This window comes from Artibeus jamaicensis, unplaced genomic scaffold (genome assembly GCF_021234435.1).
Source record: "Artibeus jamaicensis isolate MK-2021 breed Jamaican fruit bat unplaced genomic scaffold, CSHL_Jam_final contig_1028, whole genome shotgun sequence".
In the NCBI taxonomy this organism is placed as follows: domain Eukaryota; kingdom Metazoa; phylum Chordata; class Mammalia; order Chiroptera; family Phyllostomidae; genus Artibeus; species Artibeus jamaicensis.
In genome coordinates, this window is record NW_026521201.1 from 4,412,282 (window position 1) to 4,439,812 (window position 27,531).

Here is a 27,531-nt window from a genome sequence, read left to right on the forward strand (position 1 = left end):
CATTGGAGCTCATTTTATAAATGAGAAGACTGATTATTAGAGACCAAAGCTCCCTGGAACCCAGGACTCTGAGTTCAGTGCTCTTTCCTCTGCCCCACATTGGGTCACAGGCCCCTGCTTTTCCCAATAGAATGCACTCTGCCCTTGGCCACCAGTTAGGTCTCTATCCCACTCCCCATCTCTACAGAGAAATCCCTGGAATTTGCCCCATGAAAACTTGCAGGCACTCCCACTCCCATGTTCTCCCGCTCTAAATAACACCTGTCTTGTTCCCCTTCCTGGAGTTCATCACCAGCTCTAACCCACACCACCCCACAACACAGCACACTTTGTGGTGACAGGAGCTCCTGGTTTCCCGTCATCATTCAGGAACCACTTAGGTTGCAAGTTGGAGGTCACCTCCATGTGTTCATTGAATGTGATAGCTGAATAGATCCTGAACACCCAATTTACCCCTCCATACCTTCCATCACACCCCAGTTTACAGATGAGGATAGTGAATCCCCCCAAAATGAGATGAAGTAATATCATTAAGGTCACATAGCTGGTCAAAGGCATAACTGAGACAGGAACACAAAAACATGGTCGCCTGTTTCCTGGGATGTTAGAACTGGTGGTAGTCTCAGAAGTCAGTGTAGTTCAGACCTTGTGGTACTATGCTACTGTGTTGCCTTTTCTGTTTGACTTGACTCCTTATGTCTCTACTCCCCCTATCCACCCACGGACTTATCTGCTTCCTGGACCTGTCTGTCTGAGGCTATAAAGAGAAGGACCAGTACCCAGCAGGGACTCCCACCAAGCTCACCACAGCACTGAACTCTTTTTTCCCAGCACTCCTTGGTACACCTCGCTCTCTGCAAGATAAGCATCCTGTCCTCCAGCAAAATAATTTGCCATTGAGGTAGAACAGCACCATGAAGGCAGCAGAGACCTGGCTGCCCCTTTGCCTTTGAGCCTTTCCATCGAGGAGAAGGTTCTGTCCTCAGGGCTTCCCCCCTTGGGCTGGCTGGTTTCAGGTCAGGCCCTGAAGGTGTGTGGACAGTGGTTGGTATTCTTTTGAGTTGTTGCCAGAAACTGGGCAGTCCCTTCAGTCTCCCAGAGCACAGACTGGGGAAGTCCTTCTACTTTTAGCTAAGAAGAATGCTCACCTTGGATTCAGCTTCCAGTCAGTTGTAATCCATTTGGATGGAAGCACTTAGCCCGGGACTTTCTAGGTAAAATGAAGCTGTCAGGTGTCTTGGTGCCCAGGGTACTGGTGTAAAAAGAAGAATGAGCCTCAGAGCTGGGTTTGCAACTCACTGACACTGCTGATGAGCTTGGGCAAGTCACGCCATCTGGATTCCTGTTTTTCCATCTCTCATAGGTGTGGTGGGTGGTGTGAAGTTCAGGCACATATTTGTGTGCATGTATATACATGTGTGTGCATGTGTACATGTTCGTGCATGCTCACATGTGGGGGGTAACACATGGATGTCACAGTGGGAGTGCTGTGAGGATGGAGAGATAGCATATGAAACTAGAAATATCAAGCATTCCACCAACAAGTCAAACTGCTCTCTTCTGCACCCTCACAAAGGCACTGCTCCCTCTGGCTCTCACCCATGAAGCACAGGGCCTCCAGAGTCACTCTAGGAGTGGCGACCCTCCCACATGGCCTCCACTCATGGGCCCCAGGGCCCTGGCCTTGGCCTGGAACAATGGCTGGGATGACCTTTCCATCTACTGCCTCCTTGTTGTCTCTGTAGTCGCTTCTGTCTTTTTTGGTGCAAGCTGCTATTGTTGTTCCTCCCTAAGCCCTCCAGGGTGAGGACCTCAGAAGCTGGGCCTTTTCGAAGGTGGTAGGGGATGGAGTTTGCAAGTCTGATACTTTAAGGGGCAGAGACTTTTTCAACCTCATTAAGCACTTGTGAACATTGTTAAATAATGTAGGAAATAGGAATATCTATTATCAAAGAAGTTCTGAGGGCCGCTGTGAGCACGGAATGCATGTTCCTGACCTTGTCCCCTCTCTCTGTGGTCCATGATGCCAAGTAGGGTCACTGCCTCAGAGAGACAATTGCAAATGGCCCGGTGGCTGGGATTAGGAGCTCTAAGCCCATCTCAAGGGTGAATGTTGTCTTTGATCTCCTCCCCCTTCCTTTTTCTTCTCTTCTAGCTCTCCTTCCACCTGCCATCCCTTCCCATCCTTCTGCTCCTCCACATACCTTTGCAGTAGCTGATGGAAGTCTGAAAGTATGACCTATCCTGGGATATTTGAACAGTATTAGGGGAGCTTTGAAAGTGATATTAGGGAGAAAGAGAAGAAAGAAGGGAGGAAGGAAAAAGGAAGGGAGGGAGGGAGGGAAAGAGAAATTTTAGGACAGTCTTTCCTCCTCCTCCATTTTTGCAATGAGGGAGTAAATACATGAATAATAACAATTGTCTTTGCACTGGCATATTGCTTTTACATGTGTGATCTCATTTGAACCTTACTGTAGTACCCCTAAGAGGGTATGGATTGTATTATAGTGGAAAGCCTTCAGTTCGCAGAGTTAAGTGACTTCATAATAAATGGCAGAGATAGAATCAGGCTCCACACTTCCCTATCCAGCACTCTGTCCATTTCCCCACATCACCTCCCAGGAGCTACACAGGAGGAGTGTCACCTTTGGCCTTACATGACTGCAGACATGTCGGGGCATCATATTCTCATTTGGAAGTAACAGGCCTATTCCACCTTACAGGCATCGATTACCGTGTGAAGATGGTGCAAGTGGATGACTCTCAGGTGGCCCTACAGCTGTGGGACACGGCGGGACAAGAGAGGTGAGGAGCCATCCCTGATATAACTCCTCCATTTTCCCAATGGGCTGCAGTGCTGGGCTGCAGAGAGGAAACTGTGCTTCCCCTGACCTGTGGCCCTTCGGTGGCAGGTATTGTTGCATCACTCAGCAGTTCTTCAGAAAGGCAGATGGCATCATCATCATGTATGACCTCACAGCCAAACAGTCCTTCCTGTCAGTCCGGCAGTGGCTGAGCAGTGTGGAGGTGAGCTGGTGACTTCCTAGGAGCGCTTGTGCTGGCTTCCTGCCTTTCCTTTCTTCTCTACCCATCTCCTGCCTGGCCCTCTACTCTTTTAAAACCTGATCAGTACCCATGTCCTCCAGGAGCAAACCAATCCAATTCAGGCACGTGTGTGCTCATGTACCCAAGTGCCAGTACCAAGCTAGCTGCTGGGGTCTCTAAACTGACCAAGACAGACATAGTCCCTGTCCCAGTGGATGAGACATAAAACACACACACACACATACACACACACACGATTCCACCAATAATTGTGTCATTGGGATTTCAGTAAGTGCTCTGAATGAGTGGGACAGAATTAAAGGAGGGGCACAGAGAAGAATGTCAAGGAAGGTCTCCCTAAGAAATGGTTTTTTAAGCTGAGTCACAGCTGTGCTGTTCCCCCATTCTCACCACCACCTCCCCAACCCCTGCATTTTTCTAGCTCCAATAGAACCAGCTTTGCCCTGTCCAAGAGTGACACCACACAGTGTTTGGGGCCTCAGTCATACCCCTTTCCACCAGGGGAGACTGATCTACAATATGAAGGTCCAAGGCTCACCCCAAGTCACCCTAGGCAGGGCCCAAAAGCAACAATACTCTCGATTGAGTTCTGCATTATTTGTAAGACTGTGCCTTTTGACTTACACTTGCAATATGTCCCTTTTTACTTCCTGATCATCTGCATGTTTTCCCTTTACCACTCAAATGGAAACTTCTCAAGGCCAAGGGTAGACTGGGCAAGCCACTTAACTTTCTTTAATAGGACTTCACTGATTCATTCACAAAGCAGTCAAGTAGCATGTCCCAATTTCTTCTACCAGCAGAATGCATGCATTGTTCATTTATTTGTTCAAGACACTGCCAGCCACCCTTCTAGGGTCTGAGAATTAAAGCAGCAGGTAAATGGAACAATGTTCCTATTCTCACAGAGCTTACATTTAACCCACTATTCAAATCCGTTAGACCCCTTACCTACTTACCACACTGTTGCACTGCTGTACAGGACATAGCTGCTCCTTGGATCCATGCTACCCTCTGTGCCTCCTGGGAACTGAAGTGCACCTTTGTCATTGTAACTCCGTGCTTGCAGGGTCCTCACAGAACTAGCACTCACCCAATGCTGGGTGCATGAACAGATAGATATGTATGGTTGTGCAGTCAAAATGCTGGAGTTGTTCATTTCTTCATCCTTTTGTCCCTGGCATTTATGATTCTTCCCACCAAATCTGTTGCCTTTGTAGTTTGGACTGGTTGGGCCACTCCTTTCTCTATTCTTAATCTACAACTTTCTTATTCCCTGCAAAATAAAGAACAAGAATGGAAGTCAGACTGAAGAGTTTCTCAGAAATTTGCTTAATACAAATTGACCCTAAAACACTTATAATAGACAAAATGTACATTTTGAATGACTCTATACCAACCTAATAAAGAAAGCAAATGGTATGGTAACCTGGAAGTAGTTCCTATTTAAACTTTGGGGTTTCCGGCATGATTTTTTTTGACAGCACCAGTGATTTTTCTTCCTCATAAAAATTAGGCTCCAGCAGTCTTTTGTGCTTACCTGACCCAGTGGTTTTCAAACTTCCTCTGCTGGAACCCTGAAGTCACAGTGGCACTCCCCAGGGACTGGGGCAGGGCAGGGAAAGGCATGGCTGTCACTGGTCTGGGCCCCTCAGTCCCATGTCAGTCAGAGGCACTGTACATCATTCAGTTTGGTGTATTGGCGGCCCAGGCACAATTTTGCTAGATGAGAGGGTTCTCAAATTAGGAAATTGAGGCCTGGACTTTAAGGATAAAAAGGTCACCCATTCTTTTCCCAGCCACATGCATTTTTCTTTTGTTTTTTTTAATTATAGTTTATATACAATATTATATTAGTTTCAGGTATACGAAATAGTGATTAGACATTTATATATTTTATGCAGTGATCACCCCGATAAGTCTAGTACTTATCTGGCACCACACATAGTTATTACAATATCATTGACTATATTCCCTGTGCTGCACTTTACATTCCCATGAATATTCTGTAACTGCTATTTTGCACTTCTTTAATTTGTGCTTGCCTTCACCTTTTTTACCAGTCCTCCCCAATCCTTTCTCATCTACTGACTGTCAGTTTGTCCTCTGTGTCTATAAGTTTGTTTCTATTTCATTTGTTAGTTTATTTTGTTTTTTAGATTTCACATAAAGTGAAATCATACAGTATTTGTCTTTGCTGTCTGACGTAATTCACTCAGCACAATGCCCTCTGGGCCTATTTATGTTGTCTCAGATGGCAGGATTTCATTCCTTTTTATGTCTGAGTAATAGTCCATTGTATACGTGCACCACATCTTCTTTACCCATTTGTCTATCGATGGCCACTTAGCTTGCTTCCCTATATCTTGGCTATTGTAAATAATGCTGCAATCAATATAGGGGTACATATATTCTTTGGAATTAGTGTTCTGTGTTTTTTCAAATCTATACCTAGAAGTGGAATTGTTGGGTCAGAAAGAAGTTCTATTTTTAATTTTTTGAGGACCCTTTATACTGTTTTCCACGGTGGCTGCACCAGTCTTCCTTTAATAGGGCCTCACTGATGCATGAGGGTTCCTTTTTCTCTACATCCTTGCCAACAGCTGTTTGTTGATTCATTGACGATTTCCATTCTGACAGGTGTGAGATGATACCTCACTGTGGCTTTAATTTTTATTTTCTTGATAATTAGTGATGTTGAGAATCTTTTAATATACCAGCTGTGTGTCCTCTTGAGACAAATGTCTATTCAGTCCTCTGCCTATTTTTTAATCAGATCAGGGTTTTTTTTGTTGTTAAGTTGTATAAGTTTCTTATATATTTTGGACATTAACCCCTTATCAGATATATCATTGGGTGAATATCTTCTCCCATTCTGTGGGCTGTCTTTTTGTTTTGTTGATGTTTTCCTTTGGTGTGCAAAAACTTTTTAGTTTGATGCAGTCCCATTTGTTTATTTTTTCTTTTGTTTCCCTTGCCCGAAGAGACATATTTAAAAAATATTGCTAAGAATGATGTCAAAGAGTTTGTTTCCTATGTTTCCTTCTGGGATTTTTATGGTTTTGAGTCTTACATATAAGTCTTTAATCCATTTTAAGTGTATTCTTGTATATGGTATAAGAACATTTTTTTCATTATTTTGAATGTATCTGTCCAGTTTTCCCAACACCATTTATTGAAGAGATTGCCTTTATTCAATTGTATATTCTTAACTTCTTTGTAATAGATTAATTGACCATAGAGACTTGGGTTTATTTCTGGGTTCTCTATTTTGTTCTACTGATCTGTGTCTGTTTTAGTGCCAGTACCATATTGTTTCGATTATTGTAACCTACACTATAATTCAAAATCATGTATTGTGATTCCTCCAACTATGTTCTTTTTTTTTTCTCAAAATTGCTTTGTCTATTCAGAGTATCTTGTGGTCTCATATAACTTTTAGGATTATTTGTTCTCACTCAGTGAAAAATGCCATTGATATTTTTATAAGGATGACATTGAAAATGTAGATGGCTTTGAGAAGTATGAACATTTTAATAATGTTAATTCTTTCTATTTGTGAGCATGGTATATGCTTCCATTTGTTTGTATCTTCTTCGGTTTCTTTCTTCATTGTCTTACAGTTTTCTGAGTGCAAGTCTTTTACTTCCTTGGTTAAATTTATTTGTAAGTATTTTATTCTTTTTGATGAAATTGTAAATGGGGTTGCTTTCTTAATAATTTTTCTGAGTATTTGTTTTGGTGCATAAAATGTAACCAATTTTAAATAATAATTTTATATGCTATTTTGCTGAATTTGTTTATTAGTTTCAATAGGTTTGTGGTGCAATCTTTGAGCTTTCTATATATGGTGTTATATCATCTGAAAATAATAACAGTTTTACTTCCTCCTTTCCAATTTGGTCACATTTTGTTTCTTTTTCTTGTCTGATTGCCATGGCCAGAACTTGCAATACTATGTTGCATAAAAGTAATGCAAGTGGACATTTCTGTCTTGTTCCTGAGCTTACAGAGAAAACTTTTGGCTTTTCATTATTGAGTATGATGTTAGCTGTGGGTTTGTCATATATGTCCTAGCCACAAATACTTAAGTATACCTCAGTATTTGAATTTTGATATATAATAGAGCTGGGCAGAAGCAGTTCAAATAGTTTAGGATTAATAGGGATGAATGGAGACTAATTTATGGAGCTGACCTCTCTGCCATCATTAACATATATAGTTTCTAAGCCTCCTGTTTTGCATAGAGAGCCTGAGATTTAGGAGAGATGGAAGATCAGGTTGAATTTGAGCTGGTGGTGGAGGTGAAAAAATATCAGAGGGCCATGGTCACAGCTTGAAGCATGAGTTTAATCATCTTCAGAAAAACTGTGCCATGAGCTAAGTGTCTGGCATGTTCCTGTATGGGGCGGGGCTGAAAATCATCAGCAGCATGCACCCGGCAGGAGTCTCCATGGAGCCCTAGTGTCTCTAAGGGCTCAGGAAGCCAAGCTGAGATGGCAGGTCCATGTGGCTAACTCAGAATTATTTGTGTGTAGAGGGGCTTTTTTGTATAATTTGTAGTTTGGGTTCTCCTTTTTAAAAATTAGCAAGAGGTACAGTTAAACTCTACAAGACTATTTCAAACCTGGATAAACCCAGGATTAGGATCACCTGTGCAGCTTTCAGGCAAAACAGGTGCCAGGGCCTTCTCTCTGAGACAGAATGATTCAGAGCCTGGGAACAAACAAACAAACTGCAGTTTCCCAAGTGGTTCTCAGCTACCATGGTTCCCAGCCTAAACAAGTGCTTCTCAAGCTCAAATAGGCATAGGAATCTCCTGGACATTTTGTTAAATTGCAGAATCTGACTCCGCAGGTCTGGGCTGGGCATTTATAACAAGTACTCAAATGCTGCTGGTTTAAGGACCATACTTTGAGACTCTAAATTTTATTTAAAGATGTCAATGCCCCTTCAAGAATTTTCTGAGTATCTCCTGCATGTCTAGCACTCACAAGCCACTCCTGAGGACTCAGTTTGAGGGACCTAGTTTGGTGACCCAGTGTGTCAAGAGCAGTGCAAAAGGCCGTATCAGATGGTAGACTGTGTGTTGGAAGCATGGAACAGTGGCATCATAAATGCAATAATTCTCAAGATTCTTGAAAAGCTAACTTATTCTGCATTGGCAACCAGCCATCAGAGATGTCAGGTGATAGATTAAAACTTGACACCAAATTTGATTGGAGAGGAACTGAAAATAATCAGTACTTTATATTTGTGGAGATCTTATTTTTCCACAGAGTGTCAAGCCCTTTGCTGACTCCCTTACCTGGGGAAGGGAGGGTGGAGGGGGAGCTTTAATAACAGGCTTCAGGTTCTGAAGGCTTATTATTAAGTGAATGCTAGCCAGCTGTTCTCAGTGCCCCTTCCTCCCACAGCCTCAAAAGCAGTACAGGAAGAAAGAGCTAAAATTGCCTCAGATTATACATGGCAAAGACTCACTCTTGGAAGAGGTTCTGTGGTAGGAACAAATGCTCAGAGAAGATATGGAGTTCCTTGAATAGGAAGTTTTTACCATCCCAGCTCAGCCACTTTCTGGCCATGAAACTGTGGCCAGTCACTGAATGAAGGAGTGGAGTGGAGTCTCCGCAAGGTCCCTCCTGTCCCCCACATTCTACAGGGTATAGCAATTGACTCTCTCAGGGATGGGCAGGATGGGTCAGGAGTGTGTGTGTATCAGAGGACCCTAGAGGATGCTTCTAGCCCAGAAGGAACTCAAATCCTTTTTCACAAGAGAACAACCTTGCTTTATGAGTTAGAAACATCCTGTGCCCATGACTGTTCTCCTACCTCACCCTCCCTCATCCTTCCCACCTGGGAAGCTTTACCTTGTCTGCAGGCCTTCTGCAGAAGAGGCCCAAACCGGGCCCAGACACACTGTGTGCTGATTCTTCTGCCATTTTACATTTCCTATGCACCTTACAGGAAATCAAAGCAGTTAGTCATTCCTGTCAAGTCAGCATTCCCAACCCTCCCCTACCTCCTTTTCATCCTTGCTGCTGGGACTGGATTAAACAGTTTAATCTAGAGAAGAAACTGGTTGAGCTCCAGAGGCCCCATGTTTAGACCATGGGACACACTGGACCTCTAAAGACTTAGGGCCATATCAGAGAGAGTAAGATTTAGTATGAGCCAGATTTTTGATCCCAAGTATCTGCAGCCCTGGCATGTTGAACTTCTATTTTAAAAAATTCTTTGTCATTCTATAGCCCTATATTGTTAGATCTGTAAGTCAAGGAAGTGGGATATGATGGGCATTATTAAGCCAGCAAGATTAGTGTCTTTGAGCTGGAAAAAAACTTGGAGATTAATCCAGTGCAGCCTCTTGTTTTATAGATGAGAAATTCTGAGATCCAGGGAGAGGAAGTGACCTGTCTAAAGGCATCCATGGCTTGTCAGACAGCACAGCCAGAACCCAAATCTAGGGCTTTGCCACTGTATTATGCTTCTCTCTCATCACATGGCCCATGGCTGAAATCTGCTTCAAAAATATAGGTTCATTTCTTTTTCAGTCCTTCCAGCCTTTGTCTCAAAGCAGAACAGTTCTTCAACTGAAAGGGGTCAGCCCCACTTTCCTGTCCTCTCGTGGACTGCTAGCTAATTCTCATTCTGTGATCTTTATCATTGGTGACAATGTGCAGCACAGAGCAAAAAATAGCAGTTTGATTTTTTCCCCCACATTTCAAGTTGAGCTTGAAGTGCTTGCAGTTTAAACGAACTACACAAATAAATCTTGTTTTGACTCATAGGCCAGGGGGTGGATAAATATGGAAACCCCCAAGATATAATTTTGCACTCTTTTTTTTTTTTTTTGCTTAGCATAACTGCAAGCTTTAATGTGCTGAGAATTTTTTGTTCTGGCTCCAGAGAAATAGCATCACAATCCTGGTTAAGTGCTTTTCTTGCCTCCCAGCAAATAGATCTTCACACGCACACATACACATACACATACACATACACATACCACCACCACTACCACCACCACCAACAACAACAACGCACCAAACCCAACAGCTGCACATTCAGAGCTGAATGTCAATCTTCTGTTTCAAATTGACAGCCCTTGTTATTTAAAGTAAGAGATGTGTAATCTTTTGAATTTTAATTAGTCTGTCTTCCAATAAACTCAAGTTCACAGAAAGGCAACTAACATGATTGAAGGTGTAGAGAGGCTTCCATATCTAAGTCAGAGGACAGAAACCAGCTTTAGAGGCCTATTTCACAGCTCAGAGAAGAGAGGAGCAAAGAGGAGCAACTGGGGCAAGCCCCACAGAGGGACAGCATATGCAGGACCAAGCCAGGTCTCAAACAGAGAGAATGTGTACCCAGCTAAGGGGCTTCAGTTCCTTCTGTCTGGCCTGGCACACCTATGGGATTTTACTAACATCTATAGGAGGTCAACAGAGGTTGGGTGGGCCTTAGGCTTGTTCTCCAGAGGAGGTGTTCTTTGGACTTTTAAAGGGAAATGTTCCTTCATCTGGTGGAAAATTATAAGCATCTTTGTGCCAAGCAATATATAGGCTGAAAATCAGTAATGTATGAAAAGGGGTTAAAGTTTAGGCAGAGGTTAAAGTGAGAGGGGGCTGTGAGACAGCCACCCCAGTCCCAACCCTTCCCTATGGCCCTGGGTCAGAGATTGATTTTGGGCTGGAGTAATGTCCATTGACTGCCCGTGATAGCTCACTCTCCAGACTTCTCCTTATATATTTTTGCCATGTGTTTGGAGAGAGACTAATTCTCTTTTGTCAGTGGCAGGCCATGGCCCATGAAGGGGAAGTGGGTTTTCCAGAGAGTCTATGTAAGAGGGATGATGCAGAGAGCAGAAACCACAGCTCCAGCTGGGGACATGGATGTTTCCTGCTCCTTCTTATCTCTTCTATTTTTATATACAGAAATTTATTTTAAAAAGAAGACTGACCCTTCTTTTCCCAAGAGGCACACTACTGTGTGTGGTGCAAGGGGTCAGGTGTTAGGCTTATGATTGTTCCTAGCCTCCCATTTGGGAGGAGGAGAGTGAAGTCATCACCCATATACCAGAATCTGGTTAGACTTCTGCTTCTGCCCTGAGATTTCAAATCTGATGCTCATATTTTCAGAGTTTCCATGTCAAAAAATCCCACAAGCTTTAGTCATTCCTCACACATATCTACAAATATCTCTCCTGTGCTCCAATCAACAAGCCTTTTGGCCCATTTCTTTCCTCCCTCCTCTTTTCTTCCTTTCTGTGAAAAACTGTTTCCCAAGTTTCTGTGGCATAGCACAGTCAGAGAATGAGGGTATTCCCATTAATCCACACTCTGGTAATAGGGAGCCACAGCATTTTCTACATGCCATAAGTGGGTTTTTCACTTACAAATTATTGTAATATGATGCACTCCAGGTAACACATCTGCTACAGTACATATAATTGAATCTATTTTGAAGACAATGTAAGATCCTGTAGTGCCTTTGAGTCATCGTTACCAACATTATTTACCATCTTACCATGGATATATGGAAATACCATTTTTAGAGAGTTCCAGTCAATAAGACATTAAATAGCAGAGAGTTTGTTGGACATCAGATTTTAGAGGAAAACATTAGAAAATCATGGGCCTGTCTACCAAAGGGTCCTTATAACTCAGCAGCTTTGATGTTGAATGTTCTTTTGAATTCTCTGAACCTTAATATTCTCATTTAATAATTTTTTTCATGACCGAACTGCAATAAAAGTGAATTGTAGATTAAGAAATTATTGAAGCTTAATTTCAAATGTAATTGCATTTAAATTTAAAATAGGTATACCTGTCAGATGGACTTTGGACATTTATTTGAAATGGTAACATCAAGTAGCTGAACTATTGGCAAAACTATGACTATTATCCCACAGCCTTCTCTATTAGTAAAACATTTAACTACAATGAATAATTATTCATTACCAAGTTATGATAAAAAACCCTAATTAAATATCTCATAAAATAAAAACTAGCAACCTGCTTAAATGTGAATGTTACCCTGTTTACTCACTTAATAACTGTGAGGCCTGGGCCCTTTGCTCTCAGGAGGTGGATGAACAGTGCTCTCATTTTACAAGGGAAGACTTCGTGGTGCAGGGACCCGGGATGCACCGGCCCTGCTGATCAGCCACAATTGCAGGAGTGGTGAATGGGGTTGACCCCTCGAATAAACCTGTTACTTCTGGCCCAAGAAAGTGCAGTTGCTATAGTCACACAGTTCTTCCCCGGGCAGAGCTTCCTTCAGATCCAGAGTACCCCCTGACAGGGCTGTGCAGCACCCCATGCGGTAACCTCTAATGAGTCACACACCATCATTTTTCAGGCACTGTGGACCCAATACCATGCATCAGATTTGGACCCAACCCTTAGGGAGCTCACGTGCCCAATATGAGGCCCCTGCAAATGCCACTTCTCATCACAGCAGCCCCTAGAACAGCTCCAAACCACATGGCATTCATTCCTTTTGTTCTTCCTGGTTTATTTAGGTTCATTCAGACTAAAGCTGGTTATGAAGAAATGCCCTCAGGGGTGCTGTAAGCCCTGGAAAAGGGCACATAGTCCAACAGAGCCCTCATCTAAACACCCACTCCCAGCACACCTAGGGGGCCTTGTATGATCTGTCTAGCATCCAAGGAGAGTGATGAGGGAGGGAGGGGTCACTGCATTGACAGGGCCTAGAGGTACCCAGAGGCACCCAGAGGCAACCAGAGGCAGGCCTCAGGCATGCTGCTGAAGCCTTGTACTCTGAGGCTCCCAGAGAAGGTGGCTCTGTCACTCAGCTTTCAGGATGGCTGTTATTGCCTGGCCTATTGTGGCAGCAGGGGATTCTCAAATCAGATGTACTTTTCCATCCAGTGTTTCAAGCCTGTTCATCTGGGTTCTTTGTATGGATCCTCCTCTTACTTGGGGGATTGTCTGTTCTGCAGGAAGCTGTGGGAGACCGCATTCCTGTACTTCTGCTGGGCAATAAAATTGACAACGAGAAAGAGCGGGAAGTACCCCGGGGCCTTGGAGAACAGCTTGCCAAGGTAAAGAGCAGGCATTTCCATCTCTGTGAACAGGATGGGACCTGACAACAGTTGGGCATCACCCTAGAGCCTTGGTGGGAACCTTCTCTGGAAAGACCCAGGAAAGAAAGCAAGTGCGCGTGATGGGTGTCTTGGTGTCATGGGAATGGTCCAGCTCCTGTGCATGCAGGACTTTGCATAGAAAGCCATGGATTTTAAGTTGGAGTGGGCTAGGGATGACTAGGGTATGGGGAATTTTCTCAAATTCTTTCCCTTAGAGCTCAGAATTATAAATTCTTAGATAGCAAGAAGTTACTTATTTTAGGCCCTATCTGATGCTTGAACCTCATTGTCTATGTTTCCACTTGTTCACCTTCAGGGATGAAACACTCACTAACTGCAAGGCTGACTTTTCTTTGGACACCTTTGTTAGAGAATTCATCCTTTCTACCAAGACCGAGCCTCAAAGCCGTGAAATCAAAATAAATGCAGGGCATTTATTGGATAGCCTACCAATAAAATAAGCAGCAGGCCTCTTGTCCAAGCCCAGAAGCAACAGGGCTTGATGGAAATCAAGCAGCAAAACATTCAGTGCTTGCTCCTGGGCTGTTCCCACTCCTCAGTGTAGCTTTCAGGGAACCATGTATCCAGAAAAATGGGAGTGCTGTCTGGCCCCAGGATTCATAATTCTTAGTGTGCTCAATCTAAACAGAGGTTCATGGCCTCAGGGTCTGGGAAAAGAGTACGATGGTAAGATTCAAGGAAAAGGGAGGAAGAAGGGCCTAACAGGTATTCCTGTGCAAGCTCACCAAGTAGCTACATGTCCACAGTCCCTCAACCTCAATTCCGAAATCCAAAAAGCTCTGAAAACAAAAAGAGATTTGCATTTCATCTGGAAGAAAACTCTGACCAGAATTGACATGCAGTTATTGGCAATCATTGTATGTTACACTTTGAATATTCAAATGTTTCACTGACAAAATATTAATTCACTGATGAAATATTTCACTGAATATGTTTGATTATACGATGCTGTCCCAGACCCATTGAGGGTGTTGTGTTATGTAATGTAGTGCATACATGAATTAACTTTCTGAAACTCAAAATTTCTGGATTCTAAAATATACCTGGATTCAAGGACTTTGACTATGGAACTGCAGGACCTGCATTTTTATTATCTCAGTTTTTTTCTTTTTTCTTTTTTTGGTCAGTGAAACAAAAACTGAGGCTCAGAGAAACTAAGTGATTTATTCCAATTGTCACACAGCTCCTCAGGGGCAGTCTCGACTTGAAGCTGGAAGACAAGTCTTAAGCTTTCAATTCCAGGGCCTATGCACTCTTCCTCCCCCAAACGTGGAGCCTTTGTCCTTCACAGACTGGCCAGGAGTCAGGGTCAGACTGAAGGGTGGGGTCTGAAGAGGGCAGAGGACAGAGCTGGGTCTGTGGAGTGTGGAGCAGAAAAGCTAAATTGGGAGTCAGCATTTGCAGAGCCTTCTGATCTGCAGCCACAAAATAAGTATCCTTGCTCAACTGCCTGTGTCCCTACAGGGCATCAGCCTCAAGACCTCAATGCCATTAACATTGTCATAAGGAAGCAGGACAGCTATTAATGGGAGTGATAAATGGACTAGAATGAGCCTTGGCCAAGGGCCCTGCTGTGCATGTAGCACAGACTCTGCCCAGTGATGGACAGTTGTCCGGTGGCACCAGTGCTGACAGCCTGGGCAGCTGGAGCACTAACTAACTGGTGTGAAGAATTCCTATTAGAGTGACATCTGCCCCAGGGCCTATGGCATGTCAGTGTCCTGGGAAAAGCATGCTGCCATTAGCTGAATATGTGACTGGAGCAGGCTGGCTACTTACGCCCTCTCTAGCCTCAGTTTTCCTGCCTGTGAAGTGGAAGAATGTCATCCCCCAGGCCTCTGTGTCTTTGCCTGCATCCAGGCTGGTGGAAAAGGAAATGAGCATGTATGTACTCTACCTGGGAGCAATTTAAGAAAGTGTCAAACAGCTTATGGTTTTGTTGTTTTACAATTATTATAGCTCACCTGGGACATAGTTACAGAACTTGCATTAGTGAGGTTGCCTGAGGAGACAGAAATCAACCTCTCAGAGAGTAGTGAGAGGGTAAAAGAATTTAAGGGGATTATGGAACGAAGCAGGGGTGTGGGTGAATGCAGACAGCATGTTCTCTTCCCACCCCACAGTCCCCTGCCCCCCCCCCCAATTTATTCCCTCTGTTTTATGATTCTAGGAGAACAATTTGATCTTCTATGAATGCAGTGCCTATTCCGGTCACAACACCAAAGAGTCCGTGCTCCATCTGGCCAGGTAGAGACACAGCTCAGTGGGCGATGTGACTAGACTATGCTGGTCTGGATAGGGACCACTGCATTCACCACCAACCTCCACTCCCCCACCTCTGACCTCTGGGTCTGTCTTCTCTCTGCCTAAGCCTCTGGGTAAAGGGGCTGGTGGCCAGGCCTCTGTGTGGCATTCCAGGAGTGAGAGACAGCCTTATGAAACACAATAAGGCCCAAAAGAAAGTCTCCCTGACTGTCACTGCATCTTAAAGGCTGCATTTTCCCCAGGAATTCTCTTTTTCAATGCAAATGCTCCTGGGAAAGGTCATGTCATAGGTCCTCCAACACTGGCTAATATCTTAGCAGGGGTTAGTTGACAGCCAGCTGGGAACAAGGAGGGGATAGGGCTTGTGGGGAATGGGAGGCAGAGGCAAGGAGAGGAGGGGCTATGATGGGAGACCAGAGCCACCCAAGGGGATGGCACTCAAGGATGGATTCCATAAGCCTCTGTCTACACCAAAATTAAGAGAACAACACCACATACAGGGCCCTGTTTTCCATACTTGAACATTCACTCATTTATCTATCTAGGCATTTGTTTCATTCCATCCATCCACCCAGCTCACATAAGCACTTACTTAATAGTACTCATTTGTGCTCAGCATTCATTCTGGGGCATCTAAAAATATTTTTATTTGAGTAATTAAGAACCCAGAACAACTTATTTTATTCATTAGTGAGGTTCTGGGGTTATGGAAGACCATGGGGAAAGTTCTAAGCTTTTCTCTGACACTGATTTTTAGAGCAAGTGACCCTACCTTTTTGAGCTTTGCTGCTAATATAAGAACATCAGTCATACCCTCCCTGCCCACTCACAGGTTGTTGTGAGTATCAGAACAGATGTGGAAGGTAAAAGCACTTTGACAGTATAAAACAGGGATAAGATACTTAACACTATTTTTAACCCTTTACCTCCTACATTTAACCTGGAGCTGTGGCCACATGGGACAGCCCTTCCATGGTTACTAAGTAAGAAATATATGTTCTGAGCCTATACTGTGTTCTGGGCACTGTGATAGGCTGCAGAGACACAGGAATAAAAGATGCAGTCTCTGCTCTCAGCAACTCCTTCAGTAATTAAGGGACCAATGGGGTTATAATGGAAGGGTCAAAGTGCCATCAGAGCCCTTACAACACCTAGATGATTGGGGAGGCTTCCTGGAAGAGGTGTGAAGGATCCATATTAACTAAACTCTGGCTTTACAAATTACAGTTATGTATTTGTACTCCACAGAGGGAGACTTGGAATACTCTCTCTGATGCTCTGGTGAGGTTGGGGTCTGTCATTATGACCCTGACAGTATACCTTCCACTCTGCCAGGATCCTCAAGGAGCAAGAAGACACAGTGAGGGAAGACACCATCCAGGTTGATTACCCTGCCAAGAAGAAAACCTGCTGTGGCTGATAGGCACCTCCCAGGACTGCTCTACCCAGGCCTAGGGTCACAGGACCTGCAATGAATCTAGCACATGGCTCTTGCACAGATGCCCCTACCAAGGCCAGCCCAGACCTTTGTCCTTTTACTTGCCTCCCCCATAAAGAAGGGGAGCACCTCCAGCCAGGAAAGCTGCTCTTGGAGCATGTTGAAGTCTTTTCTCACCCTACTTTCTCTAGACCCCAGATGCCCATTCTTTTCCCTTCTTCCCCCCACTCTTCCAGATTGACTTCCTAGGAAAAAGAAATAGATGGGTTTTTCCAGAAAAGCCACCATGTGCCTTCTCCATCTCCCTCCTCCTTCCCACCCTTGCCTTTAGGAGCTTCAGCACTACAGTTGCCACGGTAACTGTGCAGGGCTGACTTGTTGCTTCCTGCAGGCCACAGATATAGCACTTGGGCAACGAATGCCAGGGTGGTTGGTCTGGCTTTGGCTCCTGTTCTCTGGACGCCAGTGGGACACTCTTGGCATATGCTTCCTGGACCTCAAGATACCTGCATGGTGTTGAGGGGAGCAAACCAGAGTACCCACATCTTATTCCCTACCCCTTACCCCTGACCCCAGGGGTTCTGTTCTTTTCCAGGCTTCAGGGCCCAGCCTCTCTCAGCATCCACAGGGCTTTGGCATTTGCCCCAGTGGGTTTGCTGGAACAGTGCATTACAAGGAACCTACAGCCTTTTCTCCTTACCGCCCACCCACAGCCAGGACTCCCAGGTAGCCTTGGGGTGATAAATGTGTGCCTGGGGTTAGGGAGTGGGCTCATTTGCTGCATAACCTCCAGAGATGAAAAGAAAACTGGGGGGAAATCCCATCTGCTGCTCAACAAAGAGACCATTTCTGGAAGGTATAAATAAACTGTAGCTATGTAAAGCCATTTTCTAAATGTTTCTCAAAATAGCTCTTTGAAAAATCGTACATGATGGTTAATGGGGTAGATTGACATGCCAGTGTTGAGGCCCAACATCAGGTACATAGTTACTAACTTCATTATATTTGATTTTTTTTCAGAAGACTGTATTTAAAAAAATAAAATATGGCTCTGATGGTGACATTTTGCTGCTGTTTGTGTACAGTGTTGCTGTTGGCCTTGGCACTCCTGTGACTGCAGCAGCATGGGGGCCCTCAGATTAAGGGACTGACCTGGGCCTGTGGTGATTCCTACAGCTGGTGCCGGTGGGTTTCCAGCTGAGGGCAGGGCTCTAGCATCACTGGCTGGCTGTCAGCAGTGCTCAGGAGGGCACTCGTGCCCTGGGTGGGAAGCTGGATGAAAGACCATAAAGATCCCTGCCAATCACCATTTTCAGGCTATAGCCCCGGGCTCCTAAAAGAGATTGGGTGATGAAGTGCACATAGTTATCCAGGCTGGGGAGAAGCCAGAGTTCCCAAGACTGTTCCCTGCAGCCTCTACCCAAGAAAGGGTCAGAGCCCCATGGGTCACCAGGTGAGTGCATACTTCCTTCTTGCAGGCTCCTCCCTCTCTGTCATCCAGCCCTTTTTCATAGGCACCAGGTTGCCCATGAAGGGTGAGAAGGAAAACCAGCAATGAGCACCAGGAAATGCTCCATGATCTCCGGCAAAGCAGGTCCCTCCCTGGGTGCCCATCTCATCAATAAAATGAAGGGTGAGCCATTTGATGCTTTAGGTTCTGTCCTCTCAGAATGCTTATGATGACATGATTATTTTCCAACTTAGGCTACCCTGGCCCCCAGTCAAATTTCGGGGGGAACTCACAGGACACTCATTTCCCTAAGAGAGGGCACTGGTGAAGGTCTCATTAGTGGGATGCATGGGGGCTGGGTCACCCAGAAATGGCCCTCTCATATCTGTGTGTTGCTGTGTGAATACTGGTTGTTATGTGTGTGTGTGTGGAGTGTGGGTAGAAAGTGGGGATAGCCAAGGAGAAAGGACAACAGCTATCCCACTTCTGATGGAAACAGGGATGACGGTTGAGATTTGTGGGGCAAGTAGGCCATCCCTTGGGCTCCCTAAACCCATACATGCATTTATCCCTGAGCACCTAATCCCTGGCCCGGGGCTGCATTTTTCTTTTAGAAAAAGTGAATTCAGGATTTAGAGCAGGGTGGGATGCCCCTAGTGCCTGGCCTTCTATCACATGCAGTAAATCCCCATGAATCCTCAAAGCTCCCAAGAGAGAGGGGTGAGAAGAGTCGTGGGCCTCTGATGCCCCCTTTTCCAACCACACTTGAAAAAATGTGGAGCACTGGGGACACAGAGAAACTCTGAGAAGTTCTGTGTTCCCAGGTCTCAGCCACCCTCCCTGCTTCTGTCTCATTGCTTTTAAGCCACCATGGTAATCGAAGTCACCCCAGGGACTGTCAGCCTAGCCCGAAGCCAGCAGTGATATTACAAAAAACCTGTCTCCATCCCATTTACATTGCTGTTATGATCTTGAGCAAGTCACTTCATCAGGTTACATGTTCATCTATAGATTGGAGGTTTCAATGTCAACATCACGGGGATATTTTAAGTAATAAATAAAGCAACATAGGTAAAGTACTTAGCACAGTGCCCAGGACATAGCTGGTGCTAACAAGTAGGGGCTGTTATTGTTGTCACTGCTCATTTACTACCCAGACCCTTTGCTTTGCTTCATTTTCAGATTAGAACCAACTAACACCAAGCATCTACCTGAAAACTGGGCAATCCCACAAACATAACATTTGAGTGCCCAATTACCTGGCCCATTTGCCTGGCTGATGAGCTTGTATCTGGTTTTACCTCATGGCCCTGCCCTCCCTTTGGTTTCCCAGTCAGTGCCTACAGCTTTAGGCCCACAGTCCATTCAAAGTCCCTGCCTGTAGTTCTCCAGGACTCAGATGGCAGCTCAAACCTGATGCCAGCTCCTGGGTGTTTACCTGGGAATGACATGGGCTCATTACCATCCCTGGCTCCTCCCTTGTTCCCCTATTCTGATTCCTTGTGCTTCTTTCTGGTGTCTTCTTCTGCCCTCAGTCCTGAGTTGCCAAACCATGAGCTCCAACACCAAACCAACACCCTAGTTGCTTTGCTTATTGTTATCATTCACTTTCCTTTACAGTTTCATTGGGATCTTTTCTGTTTCTGTGATACCCTAGCTTTCTTCCACCTCTCCCCATCCTGTACTTTTTCTCCATTCTCAATACCTCTACCCAGGCTTGGACTCCCTCTTTCCTACTCTCCCCCTGGCCCTCTCCAGACCATGTCTGTGTCTATCAAAAATGGCTCAGCCCTTTGTCTCTTTCACCAAAAGTCACTGTTCCAAAGGATCTTAAACCAATCTGGCAGGTGTTAATGCAGATGGCTGGCTTCAGGGCTATGTTTATAATTTAACAAAGAACTCTAAAGAAGTAAAAACTTTAAACCAAAGGAATGAATTCCTAGTGGTAGATTATTAAGCACCATAATGGGTCACAGGGGTCAAGTATTTAGGTCAGAACTGCCTTCTCCTCCTGCACCGCTTTTAAAGACCTCAGTTTTCTGCATGTATTTTGGGGCTCTACTTTTAGGCTAACATGTGTTTATAATTGTTTACGTCTTCTTGATGAATTAAAACTGTCCTTCTTTGTCTCTAGTAGCAATTTTTGTCTAAAGTCTATTTTGTCTGATATTAGTATAGTCACAACAGCATGTTTGCTGGTATAATTATACCTGTTTGCATGGTATAATTTTTCTATATTTTTACTTTCAACCTATTTGTGCCTTTGAATCTAAAGTGAATCTTACCCTGGTAGGTGTGGCTCAGTGGATTGGGTACTGGCTTGCAAACTGAAACATTGCTGGTTCAATTTTCCATCAGGGCACATGCCGGGTTGTGGGCCAAGTCTGCAGCTGGGTGCATGCAAGAGGCAACACATAGATGTTTCTCTCCCATGTCATTAATGTTTCTCTCTAAAAATAAATAAAAATCTTTAAAATGAAAAGTAAAGCAATTCCCTTAAAGACAGCATATGGTTGAATCACGTTTTTAAATCTATTCTTCCAATCTCTGCCCTTTTATTGGAAAGTTTAATCTATTTACATTTAATATAATTAGTCAATTAAAATTTATGCTTGCCATTTTGCTATTTCTCTTCTATATTTCAATGTCTTTTTTTATTTCTCCATTATTGACTCTATTCCTCCATTATTGACTTATTTTGTGTTAAATATTTATTTTCTAGTGTGGTATTTTAATCCTTTTTTATTTCACTTACTGTATTTTTTAATTCTTATTTAATTATTTTTCAAGTACATTTTTTTTGTCTATTTCTCCCATCCCAGTCCCCACCCCCGCCCCATCTCCCCACCTCCCTCCCATTTCCCGCCCCCCCAGTCCTCATCCCTGTGTCTTTCATACTTGTTCCTCAAAATCCCTCCCCATTTTTCCCCTTAAATTCCCTTCCCTCTCCCATCTGGTCGCTACCCCCTTGTTCTCTATTTCAGTGTCTTTGTTTTTATTCTGTTTGCTTGTTTGTTTTATTGTTTAGCTTCCTGTCAAAGGTGAGATCATATGGTATTTGTCCTTCAATGCCTGGCCTATTTCACTCAGCATAATGCTTTCCAGTTCCATCCATGTTGTTGCAAAGGGTAGTAGCTCCTTCTTTCTCTCTGCAGCATAGAATTCCATTGTGTATATGTACCACAATTTTTGGATCCATTCATTTACTGATGGGCACCTAGGTTGCTTCCAACTCTTGGCTATTGTAAATTGTGCTGCTATGAACATTGTGGTGCATAGGTTCTTTGAAATTGATATTTTAGGATTCTTAGGATATAATCCTAGCAGTGGAATTGCTGGGTCAAAAGGCAGGTCGATTTTTATTTTTCTGAGAAAATTCCATAGTGTTTTCCATAATGGTTGTAGCAGTCTGCAATCCCACCAACAGTGAACTAAGGACCCTTTTCCCCACAACCTCTCCAACATTTGTTGTTTGTTGCTTTGTTTATGATAGCCATCCTGACTGGTGTAAAGCGGTATCTCATTGTGGTTTTACTTTGCATCTCTCTGATAGCTAACAATATTGAGCATCTCTTCATGTGTCTCTGGATATTCTGTATGTCCTCTTTGGAGAAGTGTCTGTTCAAGTCCTTTTCCCATTTTTTAATTGGGTTAGATGTCTTCCTAGAGTGGAGTCATGTAAGTTCTTTGTATATTTTGGAGATTAAACCTTTGTCTGAGGTATCATTGGCAAATATGTTTTCCCATACAGTTGGTTGTCTTTTAAATTTAATACTGTTTTCTTTAGCCATGCAGAAGCTTTTTATTTTGATGAGATCCCATTTGTTTATTCTTTCCTTTATATTCCTTGCTCTAGGGGACATATTGGTAAAAATGCTGCTGTGTGGAATATCTGAGATTTTCTTGCCAATGTTCTCCTCTAGGACTTTAATGGTGTCACAGCTTATATTTAAGTCTTTTATCCACCTTGAATTTATTTTGGTATATGGTGTAAGTTGGTGCTCAAGTTTCATTTTTTTGCACGTAGCTGTCCAGTTCTCCCAACACCATTTGCTGAAGAGGCTATCTTTACTTCATTTTATGTTACTGCCCCCTTTGTCAAATATTAATTGACTGTAGAGAGTTGGGTTGATTTCTGGACTCTCTGTTCTGTTCCATTGGTCTATGTGCCTGTTTTGATGCCAGTACCAGGCTGTTTTGATTACAGTGGCTTTGTAATACAGTTTGATATCAGGTATTGTGATCCCTCCTACTTTGTTCTTCTTTCTCAAAAGAGCAGCTGCTATTCAGGCTCATTTATGATTCCATATAAATTTTTGAAGTGTTTGTTCTATGTCTGTGAAATATGCCATTGGTACTTTAATAGGTATTTCATTGAATCTGTCTATTGCTTTGGGTAGTGTGGACATTTTGATGATGTTAATTCTTCCAATCCATGAACAAGGTATATGTTTCCATTTGTTGGTGTCTTCCCTGATTTCTTTCTTCAGGGCTGTGTAGTTTTCTGCATACAGGTCTTTTACCTCCTTAGTTAGGTTTGTTCCCAGATATTTTATTTTTCTTTTTGCTATATTGAATGGGATTTTTTCCTTGATTTCTGCTTCTGCTGATTCATTGTTAGTATACAAAAATGCCTTTGATTTCTGGATATTGACTTTGTATCCTGCTGTTTTGCCAAATTCATTAATTAGTTGGAGCAGTTTTTGGGTAGAGTCTATAGGATTTACCATGTACACTATCATGTCATCTGCAAACAGTGACAGTTTTGCTTCCTCCTTTCCTATTTGGATGCCTTTTATTTCCTTTTCCTGTCTGATCGCTGTGGCCAAAACTTCTATTACTATATTGAATAGAAGTGGTGAAAGTGGACATCCTTGTCTTGTTCCTGATCTTAGTGAAAAAGCTTTTAGTTTTTGCCCATTGAGTATGATATTGGCTGTAGGTCTCTCATAAATGGCCTTTATTATATTGACGAATGCTCCCTCTATTTCCACTTTGCTGAGTGTTTTTTACCATAAATTGGTGTTGTACCTTATCAAAAGCTTTTTCTGCATCTATTGATATGATCATGTGGTTTTTGTCTTTGCTTTTGTTTATGTGATGAATTACATTTATTGATTTGCAAATATTGAACCATCCTTGGTCATGGTGTATAATCTTTTGGATATATTGTTGGATGTGATTTGCCAATATTTTGTTGAGGATTTTAGCGTCTATATTCATCAGTGATATTGGCCTGAACTTTTCTTTCTTTGTTGTATCTCTATCTAGTTTTGGAATTAGGATGATGCTGGCTTCATAAAAGGAGTTTGGGAGTTTTCCATTCTTTTGGATTTTTTGGAATAGTCTGTGAAGAATGGGGGTTAGCTCTTCCTTAAATGCTTTGTAGAATTCTCCTGTGAACCCATCTGGTCCGGGGCTTTTGTGTGATGGGAGTTTTTTGATTACTGCTTCAATTTCTTTTGCTGTTATTGGTCTATTCAGGTGTTCTACTTCTTTTTCATTGAGTTTTGGGAGATTATATTTTTCTAGAAATGTGTCCATTTCCCCTAGGTTCTCAAATTTCTTGGCATACAGTTCTTCATAGTAATTTCTTACAATCCCTTCTATTTCTGTGGTATCAGTTGTAATCTCTCCTCTTTCATTTCTGATTGTGTTTATTTGTGTCCTCTCTCTTCTTTTCTTGATGAGCCTACTTAAAGGCTTGTCTATTTTGTTTATCTTCTCAAAGAACCAACTCCTGGATTCGTTGATCCTTAGAATTGTGCTTTTAGTCTCTATGTCATTTAGTTCTGCTCTGATCTTAATTATTTCCTTCCTTCTGCTTGCTCTGGGCTGTCTTTGTTGTTGTTCCTCGAGTTCTTGCAGGCGTAGAGTAAGGTTGTTTGTTTGAAATGTTTCTATCTTCTTTAGGTAGGCCTGTATTGCTATAAACTTCCCTCTCAGGACTGCCTTCACCATGTCCCATAAGTTTTGGGCTGTTGTGAGATCATTTTCATTTGTTTCCAGAAACTTTTTGATTTCTTCCCTAATTTCATTCTTGACCCATTCGTTGTTTAATAGCATATCATTCAGTCTTCATGATTTTGGGTGCTTTGGGTTTTTTTCTTTGGTGTTGGTTTCCAGTTTCAGTTCCTTGTGGTCAGAGAAAATGCTTGGTATGATTTCAATATTCTTGAATTTGTTGAGGCTTGTTTTGTGTCCTATCATGTGGTCTATCTTTGAGAACGTTCCATTTGCATTTGAAAAGAATGTGTATTTAGCTTCTTTGAGGTGAAGAGCTCTGTATATATCAGTTAGGTCCATTTCATCAAGGGTGTTGTTTAATGCTGCAATGTCTTTGTTGATATTTTGTTTGGAAGATCTGTCCATTTCTTATAGTGGGGTGTTAAAATCCCCCACTATAATTGTGTTGCTGTCTATATCTTTCTTGAATTTCTCTAAGATTTTCTTTATATATTTTGGTGCTCCTATGTTGGGTGCATATATATTTATGATGTTAATGTCTTCTTGGTGGATTCTTCCCTTGAGTATTATGAAGCGACCTTCTGGGTCACTCTTTATGGCTCTTTTTTTGAAGTCTATTTTGTCTGATATATGAATTGCTACCCCAGCTCTTTTTTCTTGTCCATTTGCTTGGAAAATTTGTTTCCAGCCTTTCACTTTTAGTCTGTGATGGTCTTTTGTCCTGAGGTGGGTCTCTTGTAGGCAGCATATGTGTGGGTCATACTTTGTTATCCATGCAGCTATTCTCTGTCTTTTGATTGGAGCATTTAATCCATTTACATTTAAGGTTATTTTGATAGGTACTTATTCATTGCCATTTTTGTACCTGTGTTCCTCTCTGTCTGTCTCTTTTCCTTCCTTTCCTTAAAGCAGACCTTTTAGTATTTCTTGTAGAGGTGGCTTGGTGGCAGCAAATTCTTTTAGACTTCTTTTGTCTTGGAAGCTCTTTATTTGGCCTTCTGTCTTGATTGAGAGCCTTGCTGGGTAAAGTAGCCTTGGTTGTAGGCCTCTGATTCTCATTATTTGGAATATTTCTTGCCATTCTCTTCTTGCTTGGAGTGTTTCCATTGAGAAGTCAGTGGCTAACCTTATTGGGACTCCCTTGTATGTTATTTCTTTTTTCTCCCTTGCTGCCTTTAAGATTCTCTGTTTGTCTTGGAATTTTGCCATTTTAATGATGATGTGTTTGAAGTGGGCCTCCTTGGGTTCTTCTTGAATGGGACTCTGTGTGATTCCTGGATTTGTGTGACTTTTTCTTTTATCAAATTAGGGAAATTTTCTCTCATTACTTTTTCAAATATGTTTTCTATCCCTTGTTCTTCTTCTTCTCCTTCTGGTATTCCTATTATTCGGATATTATTACGTTTCATATTGTCTTGTATTTCTCTTAATCCCTCTGCATTCTTTCTGAGCCTCTTTTCCCTTTCCTGTTCTTTCTGTGAGATGCTTTCTACTTTGTCCTCCAATTCACTAATCCGATCTTCTGTTTCATCTACCCTATTTTTAATGCTTTCTACTGTGTTTTTTAATTCAGAAATTGTATTCTTCATTTCATCTTGGCCCTTGCTAATAATTTCCATTTCCTTTTTCATGTTGATATAGTTCGCCGTGAGATCATTATAGCTCCCCTGTAGTTTCTGGTAGCTGATTGTGAGCTTTTTGAACTTCCTGATAACCAGTGCTTTGAATTCAGTATCTGATAGTTGACTTGCCTCTATTTCATCTAACATTCTTTCTGAGGGTTCCTCCTTTCCTTTCATTTGGGGATTGTTTCTTTGTCTTCCCATTGTTTGTGAGACTCTTCTTGTTAGCGTCAGCTTCTTAGATTAATCTGTTTTGACACCTGGGTTTATGGTGTGAACTTTTGTGGTGGAATGCCTGTGAATTTCAGTGGTGCAGTCTCTTTTGGTTATCCTGTCATTCTCTGCTTCCACCTACTGAAATATGCAGCAACTTTTGGCTTCTCTCCTACAACAATGTGCAATTTGTCTCTCTGACTCTACTATTGGGAGGCCTCTTCTATGGGTCCAGCTCTGGTCTTTTCATATTTTCAAGTTGATTGTGACTCTTGTGGGTAAAAGAAAGAAATGACAAGGAAAGAAATAAAAGAAAGAAAAAATGATAGGGGAATGGAAGAAAGAGCAATAAGTTGAGAAAGAAAAGAAAAAGAAATAAAACAGAAAATCCGGGAAAAGAGGACAAAAGTTTGGAAAGATGAAACAGTAATAAAATTTAAAAGAAATAACAGATTACTTTAAAAAAGCAAAAAGATAAAGAAAAGGAATGGGGAAGGAAGAAAAGTTAAAAAAAAGAAAGAATAAAAATAAAATAAAGTAAAAAAAGCAAACAAAAAAACAAGAAACAAAAAAACAAAAAACGCACAAACAAAAATGATCCCTCAAAAACATCAGAAAAGGAAATGTCACTTGTTGGCTTCAAACTAGCCAAACCGGTTTTTCTGGTTGCAGTTGGCTGAGGGTCGATTGTTGTGATTTTTTCAGCCAGCCCCTCTCAGGATCTAGACACTTGGCGCCTCTCCCCAGCTCCCTACAATGGGGAACTAGGACTTCCTCACAGCGCTCCCCTCCCAGGGGTTACCACCATAGGCTGGTTTGCTGTGTTTGCAGGCACCTGCACTGGCCTAGTTGCCTGGTTCCCTCGGGGTTGAGCACAGACCTACCCCCGTTCCATTGGGAAGCCCCAGGCCCTCTGCCCAATCCTGGGCTCGCTGCCAAGCTGGGTGTGAAGCAGACCAGGCTGCCTTGCCTACTGGATTCAGAGCCCCAGGCTGCACCTCTGAGTTCTCCTGGGCTGGCAACCAGAGAGTCCTTGGTTGGGGGCCCTTTGTCCTCCGCACCCTCTCCGCAAACTCTATCAAACAAGTCTCTCCTGGCACCCCACCTTGCTTGGCCAGAAAGGGAGGGGGTTGAGGGTCTCAGCTCTTTTCCCAGGACCCTCCATGCCCGGGGCTTTCAGATAGTCTGAGGGGGGTGGACTGGAAGCCGGGAGCCGATCTGAGGACTGGGCGCCAACCTAGAAACTCTGTGCACACGTCATGGCACGCTGCGTGGTGTGTATCCCTTCTGCTCCTGTGTTTGTCTGGGTCCCCTGGCCAACCTCTGCCCAAAAAAAAACCTAGGGATGGAGAAGCACCACATCAGGCGCTGGACCCAGAACTGT

The 27,531-nt window shown here is 43.0% G+C and overlaps 1 protein-coding gene across 14 annotated transcripts in view; it reads left to right on the forward strand.

Moving 5' to 3' along the window:
* Nucleotides 1–27,531, forward strand: part of CRACR2A (calcium release activated channel regulator 2A) — a 177,906-nt gene that overhangs the window by 127,566 nt on the left and 22,809 nt on the right. For 6 of the 14 annotated variants that reach the window (XM_053662288.1, XM_053662292.1, XM_037128968.2 and 3 more), the window contains 5 exons: nucleotides 2,724–2,805; nucleotides 2,913–3,027; nucleotides 13,028–13,129; nucleotides 15,363–15,439; nucleotides 16,793–17,909. In XM_053662288.1, coding sequence (XP_053518263.1) covers nucleotides 2,724–2,805; nucleotides 2,913–3,027; nucleotides 13,028–13,129; nucleotides 15,363–15,439; nucleotides 16,793–16,877 — 461 coding nt within the window. In that variant the 3' untranslated portion in view covers nucleotides 16,878–17,909. The other 8 variants (XR_008391028.1, XR_008391027.1, XR_008391030.1 and 5 more) reach the window with 7 other exon arrangements.